This window comes from Pseudorasbora parva, chromosome 18, assembly GCF_024679245.1.
Source record: "Pseudorasbora parva isolate DD20220531a chromosome 18, ASM2467924v1, whole genome shotgun sequence".
Taxonomy (NCBI): domain Eukaryota; kingdom Metazoa; phylum Chordata; class Actinopteri; order Cypriniformes; family Gobionidae; genus Pseudorasbora; species Pseudorasbora parva.
Genome location: NC_090189.1, coordinates 33,107,272 through 33,127,403, shown reverse-complemented (window position 1 = coordinate 33,127,403; position 20,132 = coordinate 33,107,272). Strand labels below are relative to the sequence as shown.

Below are 20,132 nucleotides of genomic sequence, written 5' to 3'. Positions count from 1 at the left end.
CAGCTGAATTAAGCTGGTTTTATAATTGAACTAAACTGAATCAACATTGAGCTGACTTGAGCTGAATAATGACTTTATGTTCAGTGAGCAGCGGATTTAAGGATACTTCAAGACTGACCTGCAGGTCTCTTGGTGAGATTGAGGCAGTCGGCATGGTAAACCTTTGGACAGCCTGGCCTCTTGCAGGACACAATCTGTCCTCCATCTCCACAGCTAAAGCACTCATCCTCTCGCACCTTGATTACTTCCTGCTTGGATTTGCGCTTCATCTGGGACTTCTTCTTCAGCTTACGGCCTTTATCATCTGATGGGGGGTTGTTCTAATAGACACAGAGTTGATGTCTAACTACAATTACTTATCAAAACAGAAAGGTTCACTGAATTTGCAAGAATGCTTTGCATACTAAAACTTTCTTGGGAAAAATCGGACAGGTTTACATTAGAAATGTATCGCACCTCTGAGTCCAGACCTGAAAGGGGTCATAAACTGACATATAACTATTAAATTTCAGAACTGAAAACTTTTATTGAAACCAAGCCCAGAGAACAATTCTATGTGTAATGTGCCTATTCTATAGGTGAACGACGGCCTCTGTAGAAGAAAATCCTACTTCATCATTGCAACTTTGGCCCCGCCCACTGGCATGTTAGTGAGATGACGAGGACAGAAGCGCAATACAGGATCACTGGAAATTGATAACATTACCTGGATCCTAATGCTAGGAATGTGGTTATTTATTTTCAACAATGTGAATGTCTCAGTTGAGCATTATTTGTTTGTTCTGTACATTTCACTGTGGTTTCGCAAACAGACATTTATGATATAAACTCGACAGTAATATGACAACATGCAAGTAACTATGTTAATTGTAATGCCTAATCTGTGAGCAGTGATTTCTGATATGTAATAATTCATGTAGAGTCAGATGTTCTTTGTCTCGAAATCGAGAGTGAATAAATAATCTGTTATTTAAACTATTTAAATTATATATATAAAATGGTCAAAAAACACTTTCTTTACAATCGCTAGAGCTGTCAATCAAACAGCGCAAATTTATCAGTGACTGAGACTCTCGCCAAAACTCCCGTTATAATCAATTCATCTCTTATTTACATTGTGTTTGCACTGTTAGTTAAAGCCCCACTTGGCTACTTTTGCTCTCGGGGTCCCCCTACAGTTTGGAAAAAATAATGTCCTCAACTACTGTCGTAAGCTCAGTCATCCTACAACAGGGGATGCCATAGCGCGTGCATTTGTTGACATGACAACCCTGATAGCCCTGAACTAGTGATGCGCGGTTCGTCTCATAACCTGCGGACCCCGTATGTCTATTTAATGGTCGCGGGTGCGCGGCGTGTTGTAAAAATATATACAGTGGTGCGGGGCGGGCCAAATAACTTCATAAAAGCGTCCCGCGGGTCGGTGCAGCACTAACAGTTCCCCTGAACAGTTCTTCTGGCGGCGCGTGTGAAATGTCTTTATCCCAGGTAAGGTTACAGTCAGTGGCATATGTTTCAGCATGTCATATGAATATAATTTCATGGGTTTTATTTTTTTCAAACGCCAAATAATCACGATGCTCACGTTTACAAGCCAGCGTCATTATAGTAGTCTATTGGTTAGCGTTTTACAGAATCTATATGATACTTCAGTTCAATGTTTGAGTGGTAGCTCACCGTAACAAGCATGACAGCATCGGTCGGGCACGCCTCCTTCAGCTCACGCCGACGAGCAAACCCTGGTCACATTTTGATCCTCGTCCTGCCTTTAATCCCATCATTTTTTCATTTCCTCTTATTGCTTTCCTCCAACAAAACCTTTTCTTTCTTATTTGTCTCTGCTGCTTCGGACATGACTATATTATCCGACGAACAAAGTTGGGCTCGCACGTCCGAATGTAAGGAAGTGTGTGTGTTGGTGGAAGTGACGTATATGCCGTAAAGCTGTCGAATTTTGTAGTTCTTTTCTTTTTCTCGGGTTACTACCCGAAACCCGAAGTTTAAAAGTAAGATTAAAAACGATACAGACCCCATCAGGCTATGGCAGACGTGTCATTCAACCTATTGTAAGTTGATTTATCATCACAAGAGTCTTAAAAAATATATTATGAAGGTTGAAAAGTTACCTAGTGCTGCTTTAAAATGAAAGCAAACGTGCAGAAATCGAGTTGTAATGATGAGATGACTGCATTCATGCGATCAACATGTGATCGTCTACAATGCTCATCACTGCAAACTTTCATTCCACGACCTAAATATAATGCCATAGAATCTAAATATGTCATAATCAGCACTTCACGATTAGTTAACCATGAGAGCTGTAATAGTAAAAACATGGTAAAAGTATTTGAGAGTTAAACATGTAATATTTAGCTATTATATAAGCAAATATGTTTCAATCACAGCAGTGGGCGTTTATGCAGACGAGTCTTATAGCAGACCTGCCCTTCAAACAGAATGTTCAAATCAGAGGGCTAAAATCAAAGTAGGAAAAATGGCTTTTATTTCTAAATCATGGCAATGTTTAATGTAAAAATCATATTAACGTTATAAGTCCACCCCAGTAAACATTATAAAACAATAACAAAATGCAGTTCATTACCCCTTTAAATTATTGAAAGTAGTTGGGATGTGCTGGAGAAGACTTTACAGAGTGCTGGACTCTAGTATTGTCAACAAAATCTTGACCAAAAATGTATGCACCTCTTGATGGATAAATGTTGTGAAGTTATTTGCATCTAGAGGTTGCATTTTAGTCAAGGTCTTGTATTGACAATGAAAGGGTCTAGCACTCTGTAACGTCTCCTCCAGCACATCTCAAAAACTTTCAATGAATTATAGGTCTGGACTGGAGATGCCAATTCATGTGTGAAAATTATTCTTCAGGTTCCCTCCCAACCATTCTTTCAAAGTTTGAGCCTGATGAACCTTGACATTGTCATCCTGTAATATGACTGTGATGTGTCTTACTACATGGCTGTTTAGGAAATGAAAATCTACACATTCCATCAATTAGGGTTAGAAGAACTGTTGCCAAACAAATACAATTCTAGAAACATAAAAAATCACTGCAATAATGATCCAATCATACAACCCCAAATCAGAAAAAGTTGGGACAGTTTGGAAAACGCATATAAAAAAAGAAAGTAGTGATTTCTAAATTTACTTTGACTTGTATTTCATTGCAGACAATATGAACACAAAATATTTCATGTTTTGTCTGGTCAACTTCATGTCATTTGTAAATATGCATCCTTTCCTGTCATTCAGACCTGCAACACATTTCAAAAAAAGTTGGGACAGGAGCAGTTTAGGGCTAGTAATGAGGTAAAAGGGTTAAATAATGATGTGATTTGAAACAGGTGATGTCAACAGGTGATTGAAATTATGATTTGGTACAAAAGCAGCATCCAAGAAAGATCTAATCCTTTAGGAGCAAAGATGGGCCGAGGATCGCCAGTTTGCCAACAAATACGTGAGAAAATTATTGAAATGTTTAAAAACAATGTTCCTCAAAGAAAGATAGGAAAGAGATTTGGATATTTCACATTCAACAGTGAATAACATAATTACAAGATTCAAGGAATCTGGAGGAATTTCAGTGCGTAAAGGACAAGGCCGCAAGCCTAAGCTGAACAACCGTGATCTTCGATCCCTCAGGCGGCACTGCATCAAGAATCGTCATTCATCTATAAGCGATATCACCACATGGGCTCAGGACTACTTTGGCAAACCTTTGTCAAGTACCACAATACGTAGTTACATCCACAAATGCCAGTTAAAACTGTACTGTGCCAAAAGGAAGCCTTATGTTAACAGTGTCCAGAAGCGCCGTCGACTTCTCTGGGCTCGGAGGCATCTGGGATGGACCATCACACAGTGGAAATGTGTACTGTGGTCAGATGAATCAGTATTTCAGGTATTTTTTGGGAAGAATGGACGCTGTGTGCTCCGGACCAAAGAAGAAAAGGATCATCCAGACTGTTACCAGCAACAAGTCCAAAAGCCAGGGTCTGTCATGGTATGGGGTTGTGTCAGTGCCCTTGGCAAAGGTAACTTGCACTTCTGTGAAGGCACCATTAATGCTGAAAAGTACATAGAGATTTTGGAGCATAATATGCTGCCTTCAAGAAGATATCTTTTCCAGGGACGTCCATGCATATTTCAACAAGACAATGCAAAACCACATTCTGCACACATTACAAAGTCCTGGCTGCGGAGGAAGAGGGTACGGGTACTTGACTGGCCTGCCTGCAGTCCCGACCTGTCTCCAATAGAGAATGTGTGGCGCATTTTGAAGCGCAAAAAAGACCCCGTACTGTTGCCCACCTTAAGACTTGTTTGTAGGTAGAATGGGACAAAATTACACCTGAAACACTTCATCACTTGGTGTCTTCAGTCCCTAAACGTCTTTTAAGTGTTGTGAAAAGGAATGGCAACATTACAAAGTGGTAAATGCTTTACTGTCCCAACTTTTTTTGAAATGTGTTGCAGGTCTGAATGACAGGAAAGGATGCATATTTACAAATGACATGAAGTTGACCAGACAAAACATGAAATATTTTGTGTTCATATTGTCTGCAATGAAATACAAGTCAAAGTAATTTTAGAAATCACTTCTTTTTTATTTTATTTGCACATTCCATACTGTCCCAACTTTTTCTGATTTGGGGTTGTAGACTCAGCATTTGCCCATTTAAATCCAAACAGCAGTTTCTTTGGCCAGGCAGTGTATAGCATTATATCTGCCAATTCTGTGATCAATCTTTAGTTATGACATGATGCTATACTATATAAAACGTAACCTCTGGAGAACATCTGCTTACTTTTGGTCTCACTCCCAGGAATCCACTGCAATTAGATGCACCACACTTGCACACTGTCTTCCCATTGCCCAGGCACTCAAGGTTATAGTTGAATGTTAACTCTGTGCCTTTAAAGAAAATGCACATCAAAGTTGCAAAAGCAGTGTAAAATGTCAGGCTGTACCAAAGTGTCTTCTATATGAAAAATTATTTTGACTTACCAGCAGGGATATCTGTAAGCGCAAAAAGCCCAACACGTGTGTCTCCGTTGACTGTCCATTTTTGGGTCTCGCAGTTTGGCTGGCAACTGTGGTTCATAAAACGGGCTTCATTTCCCTTGGGCCCGGCATCAATAATTCGATCCTTCCAGAAACCACAAAGCAATATATTCAGCTTCTATAACAGAAATCTTAGAAAAGTGATACTAGTGTTGTAGTTTTAGAATCTCACTTTGTCCAACGTAAGCATGTAGAAATTGCCGATATTGTTTTCCTGAGCATTTTTAATCCGGGCACGGCATTCTTCCTCGTCAATCACCTCTCCAACATATTCGTTAACAAATCCTCCCTTGGGTCGAGCATTAAAAACAAAGACTTGTTTAGAAAGCAGACTGGACAAACTAAAACTATATCCACATCCATATTAAGACATAGAGACATTAAAATCGGTGGGACTGAGATGGACTTATTGTTAAAGGTGCACTATGTAGTATTTTTGCAGTAAAATATCCAAGAACCACTAGGCCGGTGTTATATATTTTGTTCAGTTGAGTACCTACAATATCCCAAATGTTTACAACTATTTGTAAATTGTGAGAAAATTGCTATTTTAACTAAGGACCGGGACGTGTCAGCATTGCGTTTGAGGGAGTCGCCTGCCAATGGCGTCATATCTGCACTACCCTTGGTTTCACCTTTATAGCATTGTGAATAAGTGAACGCACGGAGTAACGTCATAACATCATTTTAAGGGGGGGGGGGGGGTGAAATGCTGTGTCATGCATACTGAGCTTTTTACACTGTTAAAGACGATTCCCATCCTAAACATAGACAAAGTTTCAAAAACTAATGTTGGACGTTTGATAGAGTATTTCTGTGTTAAAAATACGCCTTCCGGTTTCTCACAAGTTTCAAAGAGTTTTTTTCGAGTATGGCTCGGCTTGACGTTAATAGAACGGAAGGTCCTTGTATGGGCCGTACGGGCTCTTCTCCCGGTAGGGTGCGCGCGCGTGTGACTAGAGCGAGAGAGGAAATGCACGCCCATAAACACTCTCTCAGGTGCAGAGCCAGTCGTCCGTGAACACTGTTTCTGCACTATTTGAACGCAGAAATGACGGGAAGCTTCACAACATCGCTTTAGTCGCGTCGCAAAGTGGATCTCCACCGTTCACTGCTGTCAGGACTTCACCAAATCATACCAAAGAAGTGTGTTTTTGACAGAGCGGTCCCAGCGATAAAGGTTCGGTCCTGCTTTGAAAGCAGCCGGTGAGTAAAACTGCTTCAAATGTCTCTGCTGTTGGCTCGTCTCGTGAGTAAACATGAGTAAACGACACGATCGCGTGCTTCGTCATTCAAATGCACTAACGGACTCTATTTTTGTTTTATCTATAAAGTTACACTAGTCTGACGTGCAAAACCGTTTTGCTTGCTACTGCTAAGGTTTAGTCGCATACAATAGTCCATAAACCGAATCATGTCCTCATAAACTGTGAGTAAAGACACACAAATGTTGACAGGCCACTAAATACAGTACATACCACAGAGACGGACGTCCTGCTGTTGCTGTTTCTCCTGTTTAATTTATTTCAGCCTCCAGATCTGATTCTGGATCATGTATCTATTAGCTGAGATCATAGCGATGGGCTTCTCCATGCTTGAGGACGTCACCGCTATGCGCTCGTCATTCTTTAGCTCCGCCCACACGATACGCCTCCAGGCGCTCGGTTTTTTCCGGAAAGACTCGGTACAGCCCATATTTCTTTTATAAATATAATAAAACTAAAGACTTTTCAGAGATATGAAGGATGCAATACTACTCTATAGGTACTCAAGATTGACATGAGATTGACTGAAACTGAGTGTTTCACCCCCCCTTTAAACACACTTAAATGTATCTAATATGATAAACAGAGCTGCATTACCTCATAATCATAACCGGAAGAGCGGATCAGTGCAGGCTCCCGGTGACTGTGTCCCGTCCCGTCATAATAAAAGTCCCGGTGTTCGCGAGGTGGGTATTTCTTTAACAATCGCTCCAGCGGGCCGTGCTCAGCTCCACAACACTCGGTCCTGCTCTGTTTTACACTTCAGTAACGCTAATAACCGCATACATGAACGTGATTTCTGCCCGAGTCCTATTTTCCACCGGCTGTAAGGTGAAGACCACATGTCCCAAGATGCTGCACTCCCAAAACTTTGCGTCATCAAACTATGCATTTGTTTTGAATCGGCGCCCTCCAGTGGATGAAAAGTTGCATAGTGCACCTTTAAATATGCATGGGAAAAAATCTAATGCTTAAAACTGAACCCAGGTTTTGGTGTGATTAGAGAAAAAGTAGCAATATTATGATATTGTTGATTTGAAGCAATTCGTTTAGTAAAATGCTAAGCATTATACATCTTTGTTTTCCGCATTCAAGTTTATCTTGTGCACAGATGATCATGCATATCCCTTCAAAGTAAACTTTATTTATTGTAGGGGTGCAACTGATGATTATTTTGATAATCATTTAATATTTCGATTATTTTTCCGATTAATCGGATGGACTATTTATTAATATACCTTAAAAATGGTTTTACATTAAAACTGTATTTTAATACATTATTTTAAACAATGTTATTCAAAGCTCATTGAAGTCTGTGAAGTTTAACAAGACGCTTGTTGTCAGAATATGCAAAATGGAAATACTCATGAGTCTTTCTGACATGTCTTACAGTTAAGGATATAACCATGTTATATGTTATAATGCTAGTGATTTTCCTCTGATTTTCCATATGCGTTTGTCCATAGAAAAGGGTTATTCACTACTGTTAAGCAATGTGACTGACTGATGGTTTCCCAGGCACAGCGTGCAGACATGGCTAATCGATAATCAAATTATGCTTATTATTATTTTATCGATTAGTTGTTGCAGCCCTAATTTATTGTGAGTGTGAATGATACAGTACACAGTGGACCTTTGTTTTTGAGCAATTGCACAAAAATAAAAATCAGGCTGCACGTAGACAGTGTGCTCAGAAATTAACGCACTGTGCTGATGATGAAAATTATATCATGCGGACAGTTCTGGAATAGGAACCAAAGAAGTATACTGTCGGGCTTTTGTTTTTGTGGTCTGCATTAATGATGTTTGGGTCGCTGCCCACGAAGAACATTCGAAATCAGCTCACCTTTTTGATGTCGTGCGCACAGCACAGCCCCCAGCCTCGAGACAGCGTCCTGAAGATCTCCACCTGGCAGTACTGGCGTTTGGAGAAGCACTGGTTCTGGCAGTGCTCGCCTGCGGGACAAACCTGTGGGTGACATTCGTACAGCAGCATGCGGTTGATGCACTCTGAATCCATACCGCAGGGGTTCTCATCTGTTGCTTTGCAGTTGCAGCGGGGAATCTCCGAAAGGTCCGCCGAGATGATCAGCACTTTGCCAATTGGTTTGTTCACCTATTGGATTGACCAAGATAAGACTTGTACCATCATAATATAAAGCTAGCAAACAATCTCATTGTGTCTTTTATGGTCATGTAGCTACCTTAATATGCTTGTATGGTGGAGGTTTCTTGTCATTTCGTCGGTCCTCCTGGAGCTGCCGTAGTTCTTTCTCTGCCTGCAGTTCTTTGAACCTTAGTGCAGCTTCTTCCAAAGCTAAACCACATCAAACATTTTCATTTCAGATCATTTCATTTGATCACTGATTTCAGCCACACCAAAGGCCAGATTTACGTCGTCAGTAGATCATGCGCAGAACTTCCCACTCCCATCTGAGCTTCTTTGGAATTACGCTCTCATGCTAATTTGCCCTGTTTAGTAAATCTGGCCCCAAGAATCGTGTAATACAACTAGGTTTTTACACAAGTATATTAAATATTATTATTTTTATAATGTATGGGTATCAGTAAATATTGTATATGTATTTGTACATTTCCCTATTTTTGAATTTAAATGACCTTTGCTGTTATCTAACACTCACTTGTGCACTGTATAGTATTAGAAAACGTGTTTTTGACAAAAAAATTAAAGTCCGCTAGTGAGATCCGCTGCCTGTTCTGTCCGGTTCACAGCCTCTTCACCCATTCCTTGGCTTCTGCCTCCATCTCTGGTTCCATCTAACTCTCTGATTCCACCTTCTGCACTGGTTACGCCTAGCTCCTTCGGCTCCACTGGATTCCTCCATCCCTTCACCATCATCCTCACTCACACCGGCTCCATCTCTGTTTTCCAAGCCCCCATCTTCGTCTAGGCCCTCCAGACCACCTTTAGTCTTGGTCTCCAGACTCTCTCTCCAGCATTCTTCCATCTCCTTCCTGGACTGCATCGCCAAGGGCCTTCATCCCTCTGGCTCCATCAGGGCATCCCACTCTGCTGGCTCCTCCACTGTTTAATTCTTAAATTAGTCTGTGTATTCATAATACTGAGTTTCAGTTGTCTGCTCTCGTCTTTTATGTTGGTTGTGCATCCCAGCATTTCCAGTTGTTTAGAGTCTTTGTTTTGATAATTAAATTGCCACTTGTGCCTTGATCAGTGCCTCAACTTGCTTTACCAAACTATGACATCAATGTGGTCATGTCTAATTAACGTTTAGCTTTGATTGGGCATTAGAAATAGTTGATACCAAAAGCAAGCAGCAATAATTAGTTGCAGAAGATACCTTTCTTATAGGTCGAGTCAACTCCCTTTCCCATTTTCTCTTTACTGTTGGCATCACCCTCCATGTAAGGGAAAACACGGGCTTGGTAAGTCCACAGGTAGTCGTTAGAGCCGAAGAAAAGAACTGGGAACTCTCCGACATCATGTCTCATGCGTAGGATATTCTCAGGAATGTTTTTGGGGTTGCTTACTTCAGCCGGCCACCATCTAACAAATAGTAAAGAAGAAACTGTAGTGTACAATGACTGTACAAACCAGGAATGAGTTTGGAGCTGGTTGGTTTTGTGCATGCTGACCTGTAGCGGCCTACTTTCACCCACACTACCTCCTTGTAGTGCGGTTTCTTTCCAGCACGACAGTCGTTGCAGTACCAGCTGCCTTCTGGCATGTCGATGTTCAGACACTCACGGTGAAAAGCCGCAGGACATGACTCACAACACAACAGACTACCTCCTGTAGAGGGAAGTGATACAGATACAGAGAAGAAAAGTTTCTGATAAGGTCATATAAAATGAGCTTGTAAGGGAAGTTAAATGATTTAGTGCACACACTACAATCAGAGGTGCAAATTGTGATAGAAATGGGTATCTATGGCCCTGTTTACATCTGGTATTAAAGGGATAGTTCACCTAAAAATTTAAATTGTGTCACCATTTACTCATTACTTGTTCCAAACCTGTATGAATTTCTTTCTTGAACACAAAATAAGATATTTTGAAGAATGTCAGTAACCAAATGCCCACTGACTTCCATAGTATTTTTTTTTCTCAGTACAATGGAAATCAATGCCAATATTCTTCAAAATATCTTATTTTGTGTTTAAGAAAGAAATTCATATAGGTTTGGAACAACTTGAGGCTGGAAGTGGTTAAAAGTGGACAAGCTCAAAACATTTAGACCCCGTTTACATCTGTATTTAGCATAGTCCACTTGTGATCCGATCAACCAAAACGCATCTTAATAACAGATGTAAACAGGGCATAATACAGCTGAATTAACCTTCTGAGCAGACGAAGCACCAGCTGACGTTGACATGCTCGTGGTTGCGGCAGCCTTTTCTTGGTGTGAAGTGATTGGGACACACAATGTTGCTGTCGGTGAGAGTGACACTTCCAGCAGGTACGCAGTCATCGTTGGCGTGATATGCCACAGGGCATCTGATACAGCGGGTTAGCTGGCCTGAGACACAAAATACAGAGAATTTCATAATAAAAGCACCCACATTCAAAATATATCTTTTAGATGGTGAACACTAACATGGTGTACGTTTTTTTATCCATATCAGGAGAAACTGGACATTTTTCTCCATGCTCATTTCCTTTAGTTTTTAAATTTAGATTAATTTTGTCAATCAATTCATGTGAATCTTTAAAAACAATACAAATTACTGTTCAAAGTAATTCTTAACAAATTTAACATTCTGTACACTGTAATGTTGTAATGTACAAATTCACAGAATTCAAATGACTGATTTCTGTGAATCTGTGGTTTGTGAAGTGTTTAATTTTAAAATTATTTAGACAAAATAGCATAGCATTTTCATATCAGCCATGTATTTGTTATCGACCACAACCTTAAATAATCATGGGCTTATCTGTATTGACCAGAATTTTAATATATTGGTTTACACCTAGTTTGCAATATAACACCTTAATGCTAATTCATACTGCTTCAACAAAAACAGCACCCAAAGATTGTTGCCATGCTGATAAGGTCTCTCCTAATTAAAAATAACCACTTTATGGACCCACACTTTATGGACTGAATCTTACACATTTAAAGATGCTGTTCCCAAGTGGAAATGTTGGTGTTTTTAGGGCAGAGTGAACAAGCCTTCATTATGTAGCACCACCTAATTGAGCATCTAACTGCTCTAAGCACAACAAACCTTTAGATATTGATGGATTGTTAGGGTTTGTGATGAAACAGGCCAGGCAGACGTGGAGAGGGCACCGAAAGGCCCGGTTCAGAGGTACAGTGGGTGCATGGCTGGCAGCGCACTCCCCATGGTAGAACTTCCCACATCCAGGAAGCATACACCGCCTGACGTCCTCACCCAAGCTCTTACAAGCAAAGCATGAGTGTATACCTGTTCAAATATTCACATAACCAGCTGTCAAAAGCTGTAAAATTACTTCAAGACAAATTGTTGGTGTGTGAATTATGAAGCAGGCACTTACCAGACGTGCACTCCTGACATAAAATTTTTCCTGTGGGAGGCTCGTTCAGACCAGCGCATTGTGGGTGAAATGCCCCACAGCACTGCCCTTCGCAGAGAAGGAGATCTCCCTGCTTCTCACATGCCTTCAGAAACAGCAGAGGAGGAGATCATTGAGGTATTTATAATATACTATAGCTATTGACTACTGAATTTAGTGAATTCATATTGTAAATGATTAATTTGTTTGCTAAAACATCATAAGATCTATCACTTCTTAGAAACTGCTTGGTCTTAAATATAGATTTTTTTTCAGTTGATAATGTCATTTGACACTGCATTTGTTTATGATTAAAGTTAGCATGAAATAAAAATGTACCCAGTTATTAATTTTTTTAATGTTTGTTTGTTTGTTTGGTTGTCTTATCTTATGGGTTGCATCCAAAAACCTAGCTAGGTGACTTGTTGCCTCGCTGCCTTATCAGGCAATGGCTTTGTAGGCAGCGTTTGCACATGAATGTACCTCACAAAACGGATTTGAGACAGACTTCAATGATGGTTTAATGATCAACAGCAAATTAGAACTAATTACTACAATAGCCATTTCTTGCTAGAAATGACATCAGAAGTAGAAAACTTTGGTCAAAAACATAAATGTACACACAAACTGACCATCAACCACAACTTTCAGATGTCATCTTTATTTATTTTTTTAGCTTAACTGTCACAAAATGAAAAGCATAGGATTGAATATCAAAGGCAGAAAAGGATACTATCTATCTATACTGCCTCAAAAATCGATCAGATGAAGAGGAGAGAAGCTATCAGGAAAAGCTAACATTGGATTTGGACATGCCTTGATGCTTTCCTACCTTGGAATGCATCCTCCGAATGCAGCATTTTTAGTTTTTGGATGCAGTGATGGTGAAACAACAGACTTCTGTTTGGTAATATTTGGACTTCAAAAATCAATTAAAACTCTTTTAAATTAAAAGTCTTTAAACTCAGCATGAATTCAAAACTGCCTCTAGTTAATCAACAACCAGTGGATAAAACCAATTCCCCAACATACATTTTTTCTTTTTTGCTAATCCGTTTCACTCTGATATATATCACAATATGATATACACTATATTACAAAAGTTTTGAAAATGTACATGAACTTTAATGGCATCCCATTCTTAATCAGTCTTGGCTGGCAGTCTCCACTTTAATTCATCCCAAAGTTGTTATATAGGGTTGAGGTCAGGACACTGCGCAGGCCAGTCAAATTCCTCCACACCAAACTGGCTCATCCATGACTTAATGCACCTTGCTTTCTGCACTGGTGCACAGTCATGTTGGAACAGTAAGGGGCCATCCCTAAACTATTCCAACAAAGTTGGGAGCATGCAATTGTCCAAAATGTCTTGGCATGCTGAAGCATTAGGAGTTCCCTTCACTGGAATTAAGGGGCCCAACCCCTAAAAAACAACCCACACCATAATCCCCCCCCTCCACCAAACTTTACACATGGCAAAATACATTCAGGAAAGTGCGGTTCTCCTGGCAACCGCCAAACTCAGACTCGTCCATCAGATTGCCAGACAGATAAGTGTAATTCATCACTCCCAAGAAAACATCTCCACTGCTCTAGAGTCCAGTGGTGGCGTGCTTTACACCACTGTTTCTGACACTTTGCATTGCACTTGGTGATGTAAGGCTTAAATGCAGCAGCTCAGCCATGGAAACCCATTCCATCAAGCTCTCTACTCACTGTTCTTGACCTAATCTGCTGGCCACACAAAGTTTGAAGGTCTGTGGCTATTGACTCTGCATAAAGTTGCCGACTTCTGCGCACTGTGTGCCTCAGCATGCGCTGACCCTGCTCTGTGATTTTACGGGGCCTATGACTTCTTGGCTAGATGCTGTTGTTCCCAATTGCTTTCACTTTGTTATAATACCACAGTTGTCCGTACACTTGTGTCGATATATATATCACGATACTGAACTCACGATTCAATATGTATCCTGATATTTTAAGCCTTCATAAAGAAGAGTTTTTTTTTCTTTTCTTTTTTCTTATTATTAAAATAATAGTATTTTTATTTGTGTATTTTTAATTAGGACCTACAAATATTCCCCCAATGCATCATTATACATTATATTCAACATTATATATTATATATAGTCGTTTAATGTAAAAATATCATAAACTTTTTTTCCCCTAACACATTACTCGCACTTTCAATACAGGGTCAGGCAGCATCTCTCCCGGTGCTCATATAGTGTCCTGCCTCTCCCGCTATTAATGCACTATACATATAAGTATAAACTATTTAAAATACTTTGAATAATCATACTACTAAAACATAACGTGATCTGGTGATTTAAATGATGTTTGTGCTTTCACTAAGGAGTGCTGCTTTAAATGATGTTTGCGTTTGTTACTTTGAGGAGTGCCATTCCGGCAGCGCATGCACTTCAGTAAATGTTTTTAGCTCATCCAAGAATTTTAATTCTGCATTTACTCACTCTCATGTTGTTTTTGCGCATCACGCAATCATCTAAACGTCCGTGTTTACAACAATGTGTGCGTTGTTGTACATCTGTTTATTATAAGGCTTTGTTCGTGTCTCTTCAGAAGACTTGGATTTGAATTAGACACTCGACTAGTTATTTTTACGATGCCTTTATGACATTTTTTTGGATCTTTTAAGTTTGAGAGGAATAATGGACTTTAAATGGAAGGAAAGAAATCCCTTAGGTTTCATAAAGAATATCTTCATTTGCGTTTGGAAGTTAAACGAAAACCAACATAATGGTGATTACATAATGACAGAGTTTACATTTGTGGTACATTTGTAAATTTGTGTTTGGGTGAATTATACATTAACCATTAAACAGGCCTACTACAGCAAGTTGAGCCTTGGATAAAACAACTCTATATCGCGAATCATATCGTTCCATCAACGATACATATTGTCACATTTCTATATCGCGATATATCGTTACACCCCTAGTGGCAACCCATCACGGTACCACAGTATCATGAAATAATGAAGACTTTTCAATGTTTTCTACATTAATAACGTTTATGCATTATGTGGCTATTTAAATGCTGATTGTGAAAAACTGCAATAAATTGACTGCATTTGTGATGCAGTTCGCTCCCGTGACCAGTATTTTTTTAATGGCGTTTTGTTCAACAAACTTTTGCCATTGCAATGAATTAAATCTCTTTTTTAATTTTAACAATAATACCAGCATAATGTAGTGCAAATGTTTAATTGTAATGAAGGTATTGCACAGGCTTTCGGAACAGACGAACGGCTCCGTCTGTTTATTTGGCAGTATAAAACTTCAGATCAGGGTTTTTTTTAACTAACTAGAGGTGCAGAGCGCCACATGGCAACTTTTAATAAATCGTAATCGTAAATGTGGACACTACTATAGTTAACGTTCTTGGGTGTAAAATGGCCTCAACACACCTACCTGGCACACATTTTCCTTGAATGGGATGCTGCCACCTTTCTCCTCTGAGAGCCTTTTATTATCCGAAAGTCCTTCATCCGATTTTGAATTTTCTTCTTGTTCAGAACACAAGCCATAACTAGATTCAAACATCTGAATGAAATGCCAGATATTCACGTTATTTAATTAAGTAAGCAACAAAATATGTTTTCACATGTTTTCATTGTATTCTCTGCATATTGGTACTTACTAATACATTTAATTAATGGGCTGATTAGAAGCAGTTGTATAGGTGTACTAAAGTGGCCATTAAAAAACAAAATACTATTTTCAAGAGTTCTTTTAACTGACCTCTGAACTTGAGCATCTGAGAGCATCTGAGCCATCCTCCGCTGATTCTGGGTAAACTGTATGAGGCATTTCAGGGGCAACTTCTATCTCCATCTCTTTGCTTTTTAGTATTGGGTCAGTTGGTGTGTCAATGGACTCAGAAGACAGCTTGATCTTACTTTTTGATGATTGTAGTCCTATTCCTTCATTTTCAATACAATTAAAGATTTAAAAACAAAAGAAAACTAAAGCACCAAACAATCTTATAAAAAATTATACATTTCAGTGTCAGCACATGTCAGTTCTTCAAGTGACCCAACAAAAGACCAGTTTTAGAATTTCCAAAATATTATTATTGGAGATTCAGGCTTATTCGGGTATCCAATATTATTTGGGATAGTTCACCCGCAAATTAAAATTCTGTCATTAATTACACACCCTCATGTTGTTCCAAACCTGTAAGACCTTTGTTCATCTTGGAAACATAAATTAGATATTTTTGATGAAATCCGAGAGCTTTCTGAACCACACATAGACAGCAATGTAATTGCAACTTTTTAAGGTCAAGAAAGGTAGTAAAGACATTGTTAAAATAGTCAGTGGTTCAACTTTAATGTTATTAAGCGACGAGATTACTTTTGTGCTTTATTCAACAATCTCTTCTCTTCAACGTCATACTCCTATTCTATTCACAAAGTAAACACAGTGCAGTGCTTCCAGGTTCTAAGTTAGTGAAGTGTCGTTCATGAACGATTCGTTCATTTTAAACAAATCTATAATATGACTCGAGAACGACGGGTTTTCTCAGAGAGCAATTCGTTCATTTTGTGTTGGTCAGTCATGCACAACATCCCATATGTTCTGTACAGGAAACAGAATTGATTAGTTCATCCCTCAATCCAGGTTTGAGTCATTCGTTCATCAAGTCCCAGCCCCTAAGACAAGGCTATGCAGTCTTTACCGGAAACAGAAATTATTAGTTCTCTTGAGTCTTCTGTTCTTTTGTCACGTGACATGACCTGGACGTGACAGCTGTGTTGAATCCAGAAATTAGTTTATTCACAACCTTCCTCACAAACAAGTGCGTCGTTTTTTTAGTTCCATTTTTTTTTAGCTAGTATAATATTTGATTTTCCTATGAATCCTGCACACATTGGGTTGTTTAGAATGGATAGGCATAAAAGTTTATGGCCCATATCTTCTGATGATTTTATAATAATAAATATATTACAACATGCAGTCAATAATACGACTGTAATGTTGTATATGTTGCGAGACAGTGAACCGGCACAGTAATGTGACAAAAGAATGAGACTCAGAGCCGAAGACTCGAGAGAGGAACTGTTTCTGCATTCAGCCTAGGTGGACTTAAACGGACAACTTGAACGAGAAGACTTGAGAGATGAACTAGACTCTTTCCGGTTTCCGGTGACTGCATAGCCTTGCCTATATGGGGTTGGGACTTGATGAACAAATGACTCAAAGACTCAAGAGAACTATAATTGCTAAAGGCTTTCCTATACCTCAAACGGTAGAGCGTGGCGCTAGCAATGCCAAGGTCATGGGTTCGATTCTCAGGGAGAGCAAGAACTGACAATAATGTAAACTGTGTACCTTGAATGCAATGTTAGTTGCTTTGGATAAAAGCATCTGCCAAATGCATAAATGTAAATGTAATGTAACTAGTCATTTCTGTTTCCAGGCGCATGTATTACATGAGTCTGTCACGACCCAGATCAGACATAAATAATCCAACGCCGTGGTACAACGAGCACACTCGGGCCCTTAAAACAGCAGCCAGAAAAATGGAGCGCAGCTGGAAGAAAACAAAACTAGAGGTTTTTCGCAATTTGTGGAAAGAGAGCATGATTGCATACAGAAAGGCCATAAAAACTGCTAGATCTGCTTATTTCTCATCTCTTTTAGAAGAAAACAAACACAACCCTAAGTATTTATTCGATACAGTGGCTAAATTATCAAAAAATAAAGCTTCAGCTTCTGATGTTTGTAAACAACACAGCAGTAATGACTTTATGAACTTCTTTACTAGTAAGATTGATAATATTAGGAATAAAATTATAACCATGCAGCCGTCTATTACAGTATCACTTCAGACAGAGCACTGCAGGGTCACTGAGGAAAAATTACACTCATTCACTGCTATAGGAGGAGAAGAACTGGCTAAACTTGTAAAATCATCAAAATCAACAACATGTATGCTTGACCCTATACCGACTAGGCTATTAAAAGAGATACTTCCAGAGGTCATAGATCCTCTGCTTAATATCATTAATTCATCTTTGACATTAGGATATGTACCGAAAACTTTTAAGTTGGCTATAATTAAACCACTTATTAAAAAAACGCAACTTGATCCTAAAGAATTAGTCAATTACAGGCCAATCTCGAATCTACCGTTTCTATCAAAAATACTAGAAAAGGCCGTGTCTTCACAATTATGTTCTTTTTTAGAAAGAAATGGTATATGTGAGGATTTCCAGTCAGGATTTAGACCGTATCATAGTACTGAGACTGCTCTAATTAGAGTTACAAATGATTTACTCTTATCATCTGATCGTGGTTGTATCTCTCTATTAGTGTTACTCGATCTTAGCGCTGCATTTGATACTATCGATCACAATATTCTTCTGAATAGAATCGAAAATTATGTTGGCGTTAGTGGAACTGCTTTGGCATGGTTTAAATCGTACTTATCTGACCGTTATCAGTTTGTAGCAGTAAATGAAGAGATGTCACACCGATCACAAGTTCAGTATGGGGTACCGCAAGGCTCAGTGTTAGGACCGTTGCTTTTCACCCTGTATATGCTACCACTGGGAGATATCATTAAGAAGCATGGCGTTAGTTTTCATTGTTATGCTGACGATACTCAGCTCTATATTTCCTCACGCCCTGATGAAACCTACCAATTCACAAGATTAACAGAATGCATAGCTGATATAAAAAATTGGATGAATAGTAATTTTCTGCAACTTAATTCAGATAAAACTGAATTTTTAATTATTGGACAGAAAAGCTCCACAAGTAGTAACCGAGAATACTGTCTAACACTTGATGACTGCTCTGTCAAGCCCTCGCCGTCAGTGAGGAACCTGGGTGTGCTCTTTGATACCAATCTTTCATTTGAAAGCCACGTTTCTAGCATCTGTAAAACCGCATTCTATCATCTTAAAAATATATCTAAATTACGGCACATGCTTTCAATGCAAAATGCTGAACAGTTAGTACATGCGTTCATGAGCTCAAGGCTAGATTATTGTAATGCTCTACTGGGTGGTTGCCCTGCTCGCTTAATAAACAAACTCCAGCTAGTCCAAAATGCAGCAGCTAGAGTTCTTACTAGAACCAGGAAGTATGATCATATTAGTCCAGTTCTGTCAACACTGCACTGGCTCCCTATTAAACATCGCATACATTTTAAAATCTTGCTTATTACTTACAAAGCACTAAATAGTTTAGCTCCCCGGTACTTAAGCGAGCTCTTAACGCATTATACCCCATCACGTCGAATGCGGTCTCAAAACTCTGGCCAGTTGATAATACCTAGAATATCTAAATCAACTGCAGGCGGTCGATCATTTTCCTATTTAGCTCCTAAACTGTGGAATAGTCTTCCTAGCATTGTTCGGGAAGCAGACACACTCTGTCAGTTTAAATCTAGACTAAAAACACATCTCTTTACTATGGCATACACATAGAACATTTTTAACTTTCATTATTCAATTCAATTGACTGATTGTTAGGCTGCATTAACTAGGTCAGCCAGAACCGGGAACACTTCCCATAACACCTGATGTACTCGTTACATCATAAAAAGAGTGGCATCTACGCTAATGTTAGTCTCTCTGTTTATCCCGAGGTTTATCCCGGATCTGGGCCCTGTCCGGATCGGATGGTGGACCTGCCTGGACATGACCAACGCATCCTGGAGTGTCTGCTGAGCCGTGTCAAATGGTGTCTCCTCCGAATTTGCCTCACTGGCACGACATGCTCAAAACCCGTCTTCGGCGCAATAATTCCGATCTTTCATGTATTCATACTCTTGTGTAATTGACGCCCCATCCTAAATAAATCTGTCTCTTCCGTGATACCCTGAAAATTTTGAATAATCCGATCTAATATGATTTCCGACCTGTAAGGTTGCCAGAATAATAATCTTACACGGTGTGTTAATAGGCCAGAGGAGAACTGGCACCCCGACTGAGTCTGATTTCTCCCAAGGTTTATTTTTCTCCATCATGCCCCGATGGAGTTTTGGTTCCTTGCCACTGTCGCCTTTGGCTTGGCTTGCTCAGTTGGGGACACTAAAAATATGATTAAAGTTATTCAACTTATTATACAAATAAAATATATGAATTAGGTCTTATTTAATTCTATAAACTATAATACTGATCTGCCAACATTGTCGCTATATGATAAATTAAAATAAGCTGATAACATCACTGTTTTCTCCAGTACGACTGTACAGCCAAATCTAATTTTGTCGCAATATTATCCTGTTTG

General features: G+C 39.3%; 1 protein-coding gene across 2 annotated transcripts in view; it reads right to left on the bottom strand.

Moving 5' to 3' along the window:
* nsd1b (nuclear receptor binding SET domain protein 1b) overlaps positions 1 to 20,132 on the bottom strand; it is a 40,482-nt gene that overhangs the window by 6,523 nt on the left and 13,827 nt on the right. The window contains exons 11-23 of one of the 2 annotated variants that reach the window (XM_067424345.1): positions 15,630 to 15,811; positions 15,300 to 15,431; positions 11,848 to 11,971; positions 11,556 to 11,756; positions 10,667 to 10,846; positions 9,964 to 10,120; positions 9,669 to 9,874; positions 8,553 to 8,665; positions 8,195 to 8,464; positions 5,256 to 5,372; positions 5,027 to 5,168; positions 4,827 to 4,933; positions 119 to 320 (exon numbers count right to left, since the gene is read on the bottom strand). In XM_067424345.1, coding sequence (XP_067280446.1) covers positions 119 to 320; positions 4,827 to 4,933; positions 5,027 to 5,168; positions 5,256 to 5,372; positions 8,195 to 8,464; positions 8,553 to 8,665; positions 9,669 to 9,874; positions 9,964 to 10,120; positions 10,667 to 10,846; positions 11,556 to 11,756; positions 11,848 to 11,971; positions 15,300 to 15,431; positions 15,630 to 15,811 — 2,133 coding nt within the window. Of the gene's footprint in view, positions 1 to 118; positions 343 to 4,826; positions 4,934 to 5,026; positions 5,169 to 5,255; positions 5,373 to 8,194; positions 8,465 to 8,552; positions 8,666 to 9,668; positions 9,875 to 9,963; positions 10,121 to 10,666; positions 10,847 to 11,555; positions 11,757 to 11,847; positions 11,972 to 15,299; positions 15,432 to 15,629; positions 15,812 to 20,132 lie in introns of those variants that run through there. The other variant, XM_067424347.1, reaches the window with a different exon arrangement.